The 15,934-nt window shown below is 43.5% G+C and overlaps 1 protein-coding gene across 2 annotated transcripts in view; it reads left to right on the top strand.

Annotated features, from left to right (window-relative positions):
- Positions 1 to 15,934, top strand: part of LOC139054444 (atrial natriuretic peptide-converting enzyme-like) — a 784,429-nt gene extending 768,495 nt beyond the window's left edge. For both annotated transcript variants that reach the window (XM_070531426.1, XM_070531425.1), the window contains 2 exons: positions 15,585 to 15,661; positions 15,714 to 15,934. In XM_070531426.1, the coding sequence (XP_070387527.1) occupies positions 15,585 to 15,661; positions 15,714 to 15,869 (233 nt within the window). In that variant the 3' untranslated portion in view covers positions 15,870 to 15,934. The remainder of the gene's footprint in view (positions 1 to 15,584; positions 15,662 to 15,713) is intronic.

The raw sequence follows: 15,934 nt of genomic DNA, 5'->3' as shown, positions 1-15,934 counted from the left end.
ATCACCAGTCTTTGGGATTCTGCGTTGACCAGGTCCTCTAGGCTTATTGTCCCATGGCATCAGGTATAGCTTTGTGCAATTTCCCTGGGGAATTCCACCTGCGTGACGTTGAACCCTGTGCTCAGAGTTAGCGCCCAAGCGTTGCTGAGAGATACATAACAAAGTCAAGTTAAAATCGGCCACCACCACTTTTTGCCACGGATTGCAATCCAATAGGCGCCTACATTTGCATCCATCTGGTCCGTACCTCCTATAAAACTTGTGCTGAGCAACAGTGTTTGGATGGGCCATCTTGATTCGCTTCTTCTCAACACGAGAGTACCTGTCTCCAGATGACATTGGCTCCACGCCGTGAATGGTGCTTACGATCGGTACTACAGAACTGTCCATCCAGCGGACAACAATTATCCCATTGTCGCTCCGCACGGGATCTTCGTGCCTGCGAGGTTGGTGCTTGACGAATTCTGGTCAAGCGATAGGGCACTCTTTGGGAACACGGTTCTTCTTCAGTGTGCCCGTGCCTTCATAGCCCTGTGCCTTGAGATGCCTGAGTAGCTGCATGCTTGTGAATAAATTATCAAAATAGAAAAAGAAAGGAAAGTCGTGCGTCTCTGCTGCGAGTTCATCCACCATTTGAAGAAGTGGCGCGGCTGCTTTTCCAACGTCCTTTTCATATTTGTTCAGATGTTCCGGGATCCCCTGCTTGCCTTGATGCACTTTGAAGTTTACAAGGTATCTGTTCTTGGCCTTTAGGCACCATACTTTATACCTGAAGCGGATAGGCTTTCCGCGCATAAACTGTTTACAGCCATCACGACCATAATACTCGATCATACTTTCGTCATAGCTCAGGTGACGCACAGGTTGAAAATGCTCCAGAAACCTTGCATTCAATAGTGCCATCAATGGACGCAACTTTGCCAACTTGTCACTGACTGCTAGGCTTGCATTTGGCACAGTGCAGGAATCGCATTCTCTGAACGAAGTGATTTCTTCGCACAGCATTGTAGGCCATCGTGTTTCGCATATCCGTGCCGCTATCCCAATAGCACTTTTTCCCTGGCAAGCGGTTATAGCTGGACAAAACGAGCACTCCAAGAAAACATAATTCTTCTTTGGTAACCTCCGGATCGGGCATATTCAATAATAACACATACGTTCTTGTTTGTTCGACTTGCAGCTCCACGACGGCTTTGTCAAAAAGTTCGAACAACTCAACAGGTGAAAAGTCCTTGTAAGCAGCAAAGTTTGGGTTGGGAAATATGCCAAGGCTTATCTGGAGATCACCCTTCATCCACTTAGAAACAGTGGATAATTTTGCAGGAATGGCCGCATCAACGACAGAAGAAAGCTCTGATGTACCGTCACCTTCCTCGCCGGGGTCATCACCGTCCGAGTCGCATCCACCACTGCGGCGTCCGTCAGAGAAAACAGTTTCAGCGCCGGCTCATAGCTGCCACCTGCTTAGATTGTCAATGAGCCCACCTGAGTCTTCATCGGCCGAGTCTTCATCCGAATAGGTGCTAGCCTCTGGCGGCTCGATATAAATCACTGACACGTCGACATCTTCCTCTACGACTATCTCCGCTATTTCTTCCAACATCAACCTATTCAGACGTTAAAATAAGAAATAATCACTGCGAGAACGCGCCAGCAGCCGTGCAAGAGATGAGAATGCAGTTTAAAAAAAATTAAAAGTTAGGTAGCCTAAAGGCCCAGCGTGACCATATGGCAACGTGCAAGATAACACGCTCGTTCATGGATAAATCAAACATTAATCTTTCACAAATGCTCATCGAAGGTAACATATTCAAAGAACAATACGGAGGTAAGGATATCTGACTATTGCTTAAAGAAGTAGTGGAAAAAAACACGCTTACCCCTTGAAGCAATGCGTGGCAACGCTACTCCCAGAGTAACACTTATTCCCGCCTTTGCGAGGGGCTCCCACTAAATGACTGACAGCTGCTGCCACTTGGTATCCATAAAGGGAACTCTATTCTGTCAAACGGTACGTCAAAGGCGATTTTGGTGCCGTTTTGTTAATCGTAATTAATTGAAACTCACTGTGCAGACTACTGTGATCATATGGTCACGCTGGTCTTTAATGGGTTAAAAGGAAAGAAAAAAAGAAAAAAAGGGGGAAAAAGGAACATAACAGGTGATTTGAACTCGTGACCCTTGGATGTTGTCACGAAAGATAGCTCAGTCGGTTGGTTCGTCAGGCCCCAGGTTATATTCAAGCACCATAGCTCCTGCTCCGAGCCTCATACTTACGTGAAAAGGGACTGATGTCGGCGATAGTAACTATAATACTCCGCGATAAAATTATAACAGCCCTAATAGGACTATTTTCGAAAGAAAGAAAAGGAAACGGCCCAGAGGGCTATACTACGAGAGCTATGACTGATAATTTTCTGTATATATATATATATATATATATATATATATATATATATATATATATATATATATATATATATATATATATATATATTCATCTCATCTATGGGATCGCATGCGCGCTCTGTTGCTTTGTCTCTGCGTGTAATGGTTAAGAGAGCCAGTTTAAGGGCGGAGAAGAAGGGAGGAAAGGAAAGCAAAATTGCAGCGCCGTGGTTTTAAAGCGCACCCGTGGTAGAGAAACGGAAGGTGATATAAGCGTGCGTGGCCATGATACGCACACGACAAACTGCCTTAAAGTATTTAGACTTGAGGGAAAGCTTCGTTAACAAACGATAGCACAGCAATCAGCACTCGAATATAATTATAACCCTAATAATAATTGTAAATATTCATCTCATCTATGGGATCTAATGCGCGTGTTGTTGCTTTGTCTCTGCGTGTAGTAGTTAAGAGAGCCAGTTTAAGGGCGGAGAAGGAAGGAAAGGAAAGCAAAATTGCAGCGCCGTGGTTTTAAAGCAAAACCGTGGTAGAGAAAGGGTAGTAAGTAACGCAAAAAGAGAGAAAAATAGTGTTACTTCTCCAGATTCAACATCGCATGAACCGTAAAGTTTATAGTATGTTGTGAGACTCACAAGTATCTCGTGCGCGAAGTTTCGTACGATATTGGGAAAGATGACCTGTGACGGCGCATAAAGTCAGTCGTACGAGGAACTTTCCCCACAAACGTAATTAACATGATCGTCCCATGACATATTTTCTGAAAAGTAGATTAAAAGTGCGAACAACTTCTACTTCAGTGTGAGCTATCATGACGCGGGTGGAAGACGGAAATATTTTTGACGTGGGTGGAGCATTACAGCTTTAGTATTTTGAACATTGATCTTTAAATCGTTTTCAACAGCCCAAGAAATAATTAGTGCTATAGTCTTATTGGGTCTTTCAGCCAACTCGACACTTGAAACCCTGGAAGAGAATAAACTTGTGTCGTCGGCGTATATGATGTACTTTGACGCATTATCAATATTCACGAGTTCATTAATGTATAGTATTGTCACGTGGTGGTAACGTTGAAGAACACAGTAGCAAATATTGTGAAAGACAAAACTAACTTTTATTGGGCGAACCTATGCCCACAAAGACAGGCTACACTTGTAGCACAACGATAGCGGCGAACATGGTCGGTGATCGTCGAAAATCTCATCAGCGGGTCAAGCGCGTCGGCTTTTATACAGCAGTCGTCGAATGTTCTAGGCTAATCGTTCGGGCCCGCGTGCCTTCCACAAAGTTCTGCACCATTCGCGTCACGTGATGAAATCAAATAACACAAGGTTCGGCGACAACAGACAGCGGATAGAAGCATTGATAACTTTCCAGAAACTTCGGATACATGCAGGCGCGTCCCGCGCTGTGCGATAACATTTGTTAAGCGGCGAAACGTGGTCGCCCGATAAAGATAAGTACACGTGTCAGTATGAAAAGGAAAGGGCCCAAAATGCTCCCTTGAGGAACACCAGAAGTTAGCAGTTTTACTGAAGCATGATGTCGGTTAATGTCAACGAGTTGTGTGCGATGTTGTAAATATGAATAAATTAGAGACAATACTTTCCCACGGTAACCGTATAGTGATTCAAGTTTCTGAAGAAGGGTGTGATGACTGATGAGATCGAAAGCTTTAGTGTAGTCTAGGAAAACTCTCAGAACGATATTTCCTTCTCAAAATTTTCTAGTATAAATTTCTTCTGAGTAAAGAATGCTCATTCGCTCGGCATGTTTGGGCGGAAACCATACTGTGACGAATTTAGTATTTGGTGATGATCAGAAAAAATTCGCAGTTCAGCCGGAAAGGCTAAGCACCGATTGCGATAGAAAATTAGCAGATAGCTGTACGAAGTAAGGATAGTAGTTTTATCGGTCGTATGAACTTCTAAACATTCGCTTACTAACCAAATCCACAACGATAGAATGCGTAAGCGTGGCTCAACGAGGACGTAGAGACAGCGCTATCTTTGTGTATCTGCTTCTTTCTAGGTTCAGTCACGCATACACATTCTATCATGGATTCAAACGAAACAGGCCGTCAGCGCGTTTTCACTAAATTGGTGCCACGTGCGCACAGGTGAACACACATCGCCCGATTACAGCGACTGTGGAAACTCTGGAGCTAGGAACCGCGGCAACAACCGCGAGCCAATTGACCTCCGTGCGTCTGTCGCTTCAAAGCGTACGAAACGTGGAAAGCACAATGCATACGAAGGTACCGGCACTACGCGCACTCTGCAAATATCGCAGATCGCTTGGAAGATGAGGCCCGCATGGGCGTCCACTTTAGGCACGTCGCAGACCGCTTTCAATACACACGAGCGCTGGCAACGCGTCCCTACGGCGTCCGCCTGATGCCTGTTTCACATGATGCGATTTTCGTCGCACCGGAAGTGCGATTTCCGTCGTTTGGGATGAAAATTGGAGTCGCAGTGCCGACCCCCCGACTTTCGGCTGCGACCAACCGGTTGGTCGCACAGTGGCACTGTCGCCGCTGAGATTTTCCGTCGACAGTGCGCGGAGAGCTGTCACGGAGCTATTTGGGCGGTTTGTTTTAAAAGATGGCGTCTCGCACAGCTAGTGCAATGACGTGGATTACCGGATTCGGTACGCACGCGAAGGGAGAATAAAAAAGCTTGTACCGCAGATTCCATTCTCCCATTTCTACGCATTCGGTGACACGCTACGCAGCAAATGAAGTGCATTTTCACGTTTGCTTCGTACACGTTTGCGAGTTGACGCGAGACAACATGGCCTTTTGTGGTCTTCGCAAATTTGTTTTATTGAATAGCATACAAAAATCGCGCGTACGGAGCAGCTTAAATAATATCAATGTTGTGCTGAGCGCGGTATCGTTCAGTTGCATTTTCTTGTCGATTTTCAAGCGTGAATTTTCCGATACATCTTGAAAGGTTATCTTACCTCACTTACTAAATTTAACAGAGCAAAAGTGTAGACTATCGTGATGAATTTTCTACGATAGCATGAATCCGTGGCTTGAATAAACAGCGTCGTTAATTTGTTTTCGAATATTACATGCACGTTAAGTTGCACCTGTTCTCTCGAGAATTTTTTTTCTTGCACAGAAACTAATAAACATTGGATAGGTTGCGGACTTTGTATCCTTAGTGCACCTGCATTAACATTTGCTTTGAAATGTAATTAATTCTACAGCTAGTAAATTAAGTAAATTATTTGCTTGCTTCAGTGGCACAGTGACAACATACCCACATGCACCGCCATGCAAAACTCGTGCAACAATGCGAAAAGCACGCAACCAGTCTGTTCTTGTGGGGATAAAAAAGTAGAAAACGACACGTTAAAGCAAAGTAAATCAAAACTGTGCAGTGAAGTCAGCCAATTGCATCCCTTTCTGTGAAACTTAGAATATTTTAAGTACAAGCAGTTCTCGCACGTTCACAGCTGATCAAGTGTGCAGAAACATTCATGCCTTACATGTTTCTAATCATTTTATATTAAGTTTGTGAACACATATATTAGCGTGTAAACCCATATAATAATATCTGCTGTGATTACTATCTTTATAAGTAATGAAATACCATGCTACTTGCAAGAACATATAACCCGGAGATTTTAGAACGAATTTCTGCATTTCAACTATACACAATGTGTGGTTTAATGAATAAAGGACAACGAACAGCTTTTTTGCAATGACACACTTATTGCAAGTTTTACCTACATACAGGCAAGAAAAAGATACATCTGCAGACAAATTGTTCAATTTATTCGCCTGCCAGTGTGGCTATAGCGTTCTGCTGCTAACACTAGGCGAGTGGTTGAATTGCCAGCCATGGAAGTCGCATATTGATGGGAGTCGTAGGTAAAAAAAAGCTCTTGCACTTAAATTTAGTCCATCATCGTTTATTTAACCCTTAAATTTCCAAATACTATTGCATAGCGGGGCATGCTTATGCATAATCTAACACCAATCAAACAAAAAGAGCACAATTGTAAAACAACAATCTTTCGTGATAATTCGAATGTGTAAACATTCATTGCATCAATATGTATTGTTCATCATCACTGCACAAATAAGCATAATCAGGTATAGCAAGTACTATATGAGGAAGCTGGTGCTACAGATGTATAAATGTCAAGACATGAATTCTGATACTGCGTCGCACACATTGCACAAAGAAAACCTTTTTCAGGAGTTGTCCCCTCTGGCATATATCAGTGGGCCATAGGCAGCAGAAACTTTATTGCTGGGCATTGTGTAATACCGATTATGAAAAAATGGAGAGTGAAGAGGCTTTTAACAGCTGTACCTCATGCTAATATAATAAGAGGAACTATGAGCAAAAAAATTTTTCGCATAGTACTGAGGCTAAACAGTAACTTTTGGAAAGACAGAAAATTCCAGGAGAGTTGGAGGTACATTTGGCCCACCCACACCAACAACACAGGCATACTACAAGAAGTACTACAGCCTATGGTGTACTACAGTCTATGGGAAAGCTATCTTATACAGAAATCAAGAATGATGCAACAAGCTCTCGACAACGCTGCAGACTTTCTTGGCCAGTCTGGCCTCTCGCTTTCGGATAAGTAAGCTTACATCGACGTTGGAAAAAAGATTAGAATCAAGAACTACCCCAGATTGCACATTGTGCTCGACATAGCTGAAGAAATATACCCACAAGTCAACATCCACAAATTTTCAGCTAGTGTAAGACCATGACGGCAGAGCCAGCCCGCGGGTGAAACAATCATGCCATGCCTGGACGCAAATTCTACACCTGGTGAAAACAATAATCTTGAAATCATGGGGTGTGGACGAGTGGAGGCTATGGAAAATCGCAGATACTGTGCTTATGTCCAAGGTATTGTACAGTATGAATTACCAGCAGCGTACAAAAAGTCCACTCATCGAATACAGGCATCGGGTAAGAACAGGTCTTTCCGACTTTACCATGCTTGAAGACCTCTATAAGAAAGAGCAAACGAACAAGCACCTAGACAAAGTAGAGTTGCAGCCTGCACCACACATTATTTGCCTCAAGAGCTCTGAACCTCGTCCCAAGATACTATGCCAGCTAGCATATGAGATGCAAGGACGACTACCCCTCCCTTCAGAAACAACCTCGGGAGCACCTGAACTTGAAACACAACAGGCCCACATCGAGCAATATGGCGGCAAACAATTAGGCCAGGAGACTATATGCAACTGCCAAACACACAGAGGAGGTTGCTAATCATGAAGATGCAAGCAAATATCAGGCGTATATAGTACACTGATATGGCAATAGCAGTGTAACAGTAGCATGACACTACATAAAATTAAACCCCATATAAGTGAGTACCATTCGAGCACATCCTACACCTAGAAAAGCTGAACTGAAAGCAATCAAAGCAGCACTTGTAGTGCAAATTACACTGAATAACACCCTGCACACCTGCATGGATTCACCAGGAAGTGTGTGTACCTGCACATCACACGAGATTGTCAGAAAAATCAGGAGTTTGGCACGCGACTTGCAAGCTCATGGCCAAGAATTAAATTACAGGATACATAGCCATGCAGATATTCCAGGACGCAAGCGGGCTTATAAGGCTGACATAAGAACTGAAAACTGGGCGAGTTGGTGTGTATTCATTATCAACTAAAGCGCAATAGATAGACAACGGACAAGAAGGAAGCGCTCTGTGTGGCCACTTCATTCTTGTCCATCGTATTTCTGTTGCGCTATAGTTAATGAATTCATGAGGCTGCACAGGAGACGAATATCTCGGCCCAAAGGCCTGATTTCACATCCAAATCCATGCGTGCGCACGCCCGCACGCACGAACACAAATGTTGCAAGGGTGCACAGCATGAAGCAGCATCAAGAGGATGACACTAGATATGGATAAGGGCTAACTTTCAACTAAGGTTCATTGTAAAAATGTGGCGAGTTATACAAATTACCAGAAAAAAAGAAGACATCTTCGAAGGCTAGATGAAAATTGGTGCTTGATGCAGCCAAACATAAATAAAAATGCTACAGAAAGAAAATACAGAAAAATTCAAAGTGCAGTAAAAAAATCATTACAATTGCCAATCCTGCATGCCAGCACCTCTCAAGAAACGTTGTTCTTATTCCAATAGACAGACTGACAGCTTGCTTATGCAAGCACACTTTTTCAGTTCTATGCCATTCGAAAAAAAAAAAAGTTTTTTTAAAAGGTAGCCACATACGCACTTGGTGATCACAATGTCTTTTTTTCCTGAACGTGTATATTTATATGTATTTTCTCCGTTTCCCGTTTTTATGTTAGGTTTCATCAAGCACTAGTGTTTATCAGGTTTTATTGCTGTACTACTTTCTGATAACCTTTATATATCACTGCATTTTCACAATCAACATTTAATTAGAAGTTAGCGTACCCTGTTCTTACTGCTTCACACTATACATTCTTGCTACATTGGCCAAATAAAAGATTTTATAAGGTACACACAAGCATCATAAGGGCCAATAAAGTGACTTGTTGCAGTCTAAAAAAATAAAGTAGCACCTGGCTGCAAACGGCACCAGATAACACATAGGACGAACAAGAAACCCGAGATGATCTAACCACCAAAAATGTAATGTACTCACCGAGTAAATGTTGGCTGACAAGGAATAAGCCCAGTATGCGCAAAAAGGAGAAGCACAAATTAATATGTTTCCTGACAGGAAATGCATACATTTCGAATGGAGGCCATGCTGACACGATTCTGCCAGCGTTTGTAGATCTACAGCTTTCATAATTTCTCTAGGCAGCAGATCTGCACAGAATGCTAGCTTGTTCGTCTACAATGTACGCTCAGATGTCCAGGAAGAAGCTAGCCTTCTGCAAAGACCGGCTGCCTACAGAAATTATGGAACCTGTAGATGCAAAGACACTGGGAGAATCTTGTGTCAGCATGGCCTCTGTTACACTTTCAGAGAGGGATGCGTTTTCTGTTGGGATCTGTATGGAAACACATTCGTTTTTGCTTCTCCTCTTTGTGTAACTTCGATTTGTTGCTTGTCAACCAGCGTTTACTCGGCATGTTGAATAAACCTTCATTTGTTAGTGCACCTAAGGATCGTCTTGATCTCCAGCGGAAAAGTGTTAATTCTTTTTACAGCGAAGCTGTGTATGCCTAGGCACCCGCCGTTGTTTCTCAGTGGCTATGGTGTTGGGCTGCTGAGCTGGAGGTCGCGGGATCCTGTTGCGTTTCCTGTTGGGATCTGTTTGGACAGACATCAGATTTTGCTTCTGCTTTTTGTGCAAATTCGATTTATTGCTTGTCGACCAGCATTTACTCGGCATGTTCAATAAGCTTTCATTTGTTAATAAACCTCATGAGATTGTCTTGGTCTCTAGCAGAAAGATGTTCATTTTTTTACATTGAAGCTGTATATGCCTAGGCGAAACACTCATGCTCCGATCACAAGAACCCTAGTGTAGGGGTATGAGCCATTGTTTAGGGGGGTGTGAGCCATTATTCGTCTTAAATGATGGACGGAGTAATTTCTTGTTGGGGAGACATAGAAATGCTTATGCATTTAAAACATATACATTTATCTACGCCTTATTGCAAGGAAGGGACACAGAGTGGGACGGGGTTAATACAAGATCATGATGTCATAATTATCTCTCAGCAGAGGCGTGGTGGGCCATTGGCTACACCGATAGTGACGTTGTTTCTCTCTCGCAGCAGAGCGCGCGTGCAGCAGTCTCTCTCCGACATCCCAATAGGTATAAAAATGTGTCCCTGTATTTAATTAAATGAAAAGTGCAGCCCCAGTGCGTCAATTGTTAACTACAGTGCATAACCGAGTCATAAATACTATGATTAACGCATTATAAAACACATCCGTAACATAATTCAGAAAGACATTGAAGGACCCACTGGATTAACACAATGAACCACTCATTGCACTTTCCATGATGGTTATGTTGCGAAGCGCGATGTGTGGCATTCCAAATAAACAATGTGATAAACCCAAGCCAAACGTATGCGTAACCTCATTAAGAAACACAGACATAACCAATAATATAGAAAGACTTGAATAAACCGTCGGAATTAACCCAGTGATGAACACTGTGACCGCACATTTCAGCTTCGCTGGTTTACTATTTGTACAGGGTGCATGGGCAGTAATTTTTTGCGTTATTGTTTGTTAAGTATGGTATAACGTTGTGCCAGTAAACCACGTTGGGCTAGTTGGTGCATTGTATTGGTGCTGCTTTTTTGTTGGTTTTTCTTCTTAATGTTGTGCTCTTCTTTCTTTTGTAACTACTTTTTTATTGCCCGTCACCTAATACTCCGACCTTGCAGCCTGCGAGTTATATAAGTAAAGAAGTACATAAGCACATGTCATTCATTCATCTGCATACACCTCGCACCATTCCTTGCTCAATAAACGTCACTGTGTGCCTCGCAGTGTGCATCTACATTAGTAATACTTGTTGGGGGGCTAGTTGGTGCATGTTTCCAGAAGAGGGTTATAGCGCCGAAAAAACACAACACACAGCAAGCGAGATGGGACAGGCGCAACTTCCCACTGTTTATTCACCGCGTATGCGAATGAATATAAGGACAAACAAAGATGGGTAGCAATAACCACACATGCGCACGAGGTTTTTAGAAAAAGCGGATAAAGATAGGTGAGGTACACACGTATCTCACGCCCGTGTATCTAAAAAAGCAGTTTTATTCTTATAAATGGAGATAGATGGGGCGCTAACACAATCGCTACAGTTTCTTTCAATATAGTAGGCCTCCAACAGTTCACGGGCTGTCTGGTCCTTACTTCTACTTAAAACCTTTGCTTCTTTCAGCCTTGCCACACACTTAATCTTCTTTTCTTCTCCGCAGGCTTTACAATGATGCGGCAGATGAGAACCAGTGCCATTGTTTTTAAATCCCGATTATGTTCCGCTAACCGGTTGTTAATACAACGGCCGGTTTGTCCGATGTACTTCTTTCCACATGTGAGAGGTATCTGATATACGACTCCCACGGCGCATTTAACAAGCGGAGCTGCATGTCTCTTTTTACAGTCAGTTTTGTTTACCTTGTTGGGATCAGTTTTAACGCACAAGCCAGCCAGTTTCTTTGCGGCGGAAAAAAACCACAGGAACCTTATATTTTGTCGCTACATGCTTCAAATTGTGCGCTACCTTATGGGTGTACGGGATGACAACCGGTCTACTTTTGCTTTTGGGGACGTCATCTTGGTCGCCCTTCTTTGTACTTTATTTTTTCAATTTTCGCAGCAAGGCTTCAGCTACTCCGGTTAAGATCGAGGTTGGAAAGCCTGCTTTTTCCAACTTCCAAATCTGGGTGTGAAAGCTTTCCTCTGTGCCTTATGGCAACAACATTTCTTCAGCGACGCTTCCAGGCTCATCTGAGCAATGGCGCGCTTTACTGTTTTTGAATGGGAGGAATCATAGGGCATTAGTTCTTTTTGTGCGCGAGGGCGATACATCCAGCAAAAGCTTTGGTCATTAAGGGTGATGTCAATGTCTAAAAACTGCAATCTGTTGCCTTGGGCAAGCTCATGGGTGAACTCCAAACCTTTTCCAAGTAGTTTAAAATCAGATAAAACTTCTTCCACTATTTGTGAATAAGATAAACAGTTGGAAGTTTCGCCTGTCCCGTCTCGCTTGCTGTGTGTTGTGTTTTTTCGGCGCTATAACCCTCTTCTGCATGCATCTACATTAACTGCCGTTTGCATTTCGGTATAGTTTGTGAACAGTGTAGTGCATAAACATTACATGACATTAAGGTTGTGACCTATGCGATGCATAAGCAAACTTTGTAAAAGATGACATGTTGGATCGTTGAAAATAAGACATTGTATATATCGTAGTTACTTTAACAGCATTTAATTTACCCCTTCACATAGATTTTAACACGTACACTGAAGCTGCAATTCTTTTTTGCTTATTAATGTGGTCGTTACTGCATGGCCACATTGTAGATTCGTTTGTTGCAATATAAAAATATGCATAAATCACTGCGATTGCAACACCAGAACTCGATACAAACATGCACACTATAGTATGCAAACAAATGCTCAGGACAACCTGCAGAATGTTTGCATCCTGATACTTATGAAAGTAAACAGTTTCATTACATGGCTGTCAATGAGAGGGAGAAAGAAAACTTAATTGTGTTTGTGCAACAAAAATACATCGATAAGCTTAGAGATATAGTCATTGCTTAACACTTTCGAAATGGATAATTATAGCTTGCTATCGACATTGCAGCAGCCTTTCCATAGCAAAAAAAGGAATTAGTTTTTCCAGCTCTGAACATAGAATTGCAGAAAATGCAAGCAGGCATTAAGTTCTGGCAATATAATCTGTTTAGGAATGCCAAATTGGAATAAACATTGAAACTTTCATTTGTACTTTCTCTGGCTGAGCAATCTAGTTTGAAATGACTCCCATAAGCATGTTATAACAATGATGATCTAATACAGGTTAAATGCATGACTAGCTTAAGAAATCTGGAAGAGTGCTATAAACTACAGTGAAGAAACTATAATTTTTAATAACAATAATAATATAATAATATTTGTTTCCACAAAACAGGCTAACCGTGAGCGGCGTACGAGGCTGAGCAGAAAGCTGAAAAACCCTACGGCAAGTGCACCTGCCATGGGCCTACAATCCTGCATTATGGATAGCGCGTACTGGTCTTCTTGTTAGAAGTTCCGAGTATACTTGCAGCGCGAGACACAGGACAACAAAGTGGACGAGAAGCGTGTCTTTTAGAATGATATGTTAGAACGTACATGTTTCTACAAAAGTGACGGTAGCTGCTCAAATCTTTTGATGCGTCGGCTTTTGCGCCTTTAGAAATATTTAGAGAGGACTCCCATATATATATATTCACAGCACACGCACGGCGATGGACGAAGCTGCTAGTGCTAAGGTTAAATTTCCCTACACAATTTTCATTCCACGTCCGGTAATCACACAGATCATTAGCGGCCTCGTTCAGGGGCACACGCGGGCTTTCTGGTTGGTGCTTGTTGTTGCGTTTGGCTCAAGAATATTGCCAGAAGCAGGTACCGCATATGCGTTATCACGAGCAATATGCACGTATCAGTTCTTCAGAAGCTGACGCCGAGCATGGGGTAGCGCGAGGATCTTGTTGGGCTGACAAGACGACTTCGTGGCAGCCGAATTCCGAATACTGCATGTGCGGCGAGGGTAGCTATACGAACTTGTCGAAAGGTCATCTTGTAGATTGTTGTAGCGCAAGACAGAACGAAACGGTCATAGATGAGACAGGCGCACAGCGCTGACCCAGCTGCGAACAGCCGTTTACGTGCGCCGTGTCTCGTCACGCTGAACTTCAGAAACCGCCGCTGAGCACTCCAAAACAAATCTTAACATGTTTTTAAATTACTAAGCGTGCATATTATTTGCTCCTAATCAAGATAAATTAATAGTATAATTATGTAAACGTTTTATTCATTACAATAAAAGCATTATGCACCGTGTGCCAGGAAACGTGGAGTAAGCAACCCTGGGGCATTGTTGAAATCGCAGTCATGTGAAATGAGCAGCACCGATTTTTGCCGTTCCCGTCGCAGCATGTGAAATCCACATGGCCGACACGTAGCAGCCGCCGGAGCAGAAGGCTCGCGCGCAAGATTGAACCGCTCACCCGCTTTCACTCGCACGGAATCTCGCGGCGACGGCAGAAATGCGACTGGAGTGTCCATACATTTGCTATCACAATAAAACATGTCATGTTCTTGAGGATTATTTTGCCTTTAGCAAACATAGGCAGAATAGAAATGGACTGATAATTGGACATATCATCACTGTTCCCCTTTTTATAAATTACAACAATCCTAGCAGATTGCATGTTAAGTGGAAAAACGCCCGATAACAAACAAATATTAAATGCCTGTGTTAGACAGTGTGCAATGATATCTATAGTGTACTTGACTGGACCTGTCTGGGCCCACCTGAATTATAGGAATGCTGTAGTTACTTCGTTCACTGCGATTGGTTTTAGAAACATTGTGTATTGATTTTGTGGTCCCATATAGCGTAAGCTGTTGTAGTTACCGAGTGTTGGGGCCACTGAAAGAAAATAATCATTAAACGCATTAGGTGGATTAACACCATTTAGTTTCACGTCATCTTTCACAATTTTTGTAATTGCGTTTTGTGATCGCCCTATCAAGAGTTTAGAATTCTCCATACATCCATCATCATGGGCGAATGGTCTGCGTTACGACTTCTACCAAGTTCCATGGCGGCTACGTGAAACGTGTACCTCCACGAATAATGTTACGTATAATTCCGCTACAAGGCTATGCATAAAATATATGTACGCGGTAGTCCAAACGCGACCAAGATGGCGATCAACTAGAATCGGCACCACATCCTCCTTGTCATCGTCTTCACCATAACCACGCTGACGGCCTCGGTCACAGGCGATTGTGCTGAAATTTTTCCGCGTAACGCGAGGCCTTCATTTTGTGTTGTGATGGCTCGCTCAATTCGTTATGGCTTCCGAAATGTGACTTGCACCACTTTGTCAGCTTTCTGCATTTCTGGATTTAGTTGGAATGCTCGAGTGCGCCCGTTGAAAAACGCTTGGCGGTGTCCACAATGCTTTCTTACTAAATGCTTTTATGACTAGTTCCTCCGGTTCAGGTTATTGTTGTGGCATATAATCAAGAACAAAAGACTCGAAGGTTGTAGCGGCCAACCCTGTCAAAGCATTTGTCTCGTTTTATTTACTGCGTCACTGTCATTTAAATGGTATTACATACATGGCCTCACCCGGGGTATTGGAACTTATTGCGCTTTCACAATCTTGTGCACGTGTTTTGTGGTACAAGAACAAGTGGCCTGATAATTGTACTGCAATCGAATGAATTTGTCGAGGGTATTACAAAAGTGAGGGCTCCTCCAATTTCATTGCTTGCCTCAACGTGTCTGCCACGTGCCAGCCATGTCGTTTCATCCTACAGATTTTTCGGCATATTGCACGTGCAACCTGGTGGCAACAACTTTCCAGCCCGTCTACGTGTACGGAAATATGACACGTTTGGCGACTGTGTCGGTGTGAACAAGCGTGCGCATAACACGATATCTCGGTCTCGTTTGCTCGCTATCAAACTGCGCAGGCGAGCAGCTGGAGCAAGTGAGCCTGGAGGCGTTCCCGTGCGCGCCCTCGACGCTGTGCGGCCGCTCTTCGTGCACGGTGAGTAGCGCGCGCCCACCGCCGTCGCCCGACTGAGCCGCGCGCTGTGCAGCTCGAGTCCCTGGCCGGCCGCCAGCTGACGTGCCGCCACGGCGAGCGCTGGCACCTGCGGGCCGTGGGCGCGCAGCCCTGCGGCGGCGGCGGCGAGCAGCGCTTCCACCAGCTGGACGGGCCGCGGCTCGCGTGGATCCGCGAGGCCGTGTCCTGAGCGCAAGGAATGCCTTTTTAACCCGTGTGGTAAATGTGAAAACATAAAACTGCATTTTTCTCAAA

Source organism: Dermacentor albipictus, chromosome 1 (assembly GCF_038994185.2).
Source record: "Dermacentor albipictus isolate Rhodes 1998 colony chromosome 1, USDA_Dalb.pri_finalv2, whole genome shotgun sequence".
Classification (NCBI taxonomy): domain Eukaryota; kingdom Metazoa; phylum Arthropoda; class Arachnida; order Ixodida; family Ixodidae; genus Dermacentor; species Dermacentor albipictus.
The sequence above is the reverse complement of the archived record's forward strand: the minus strand, read 5'-3'. Positions and strand labels throughout refer to the sequence as shown.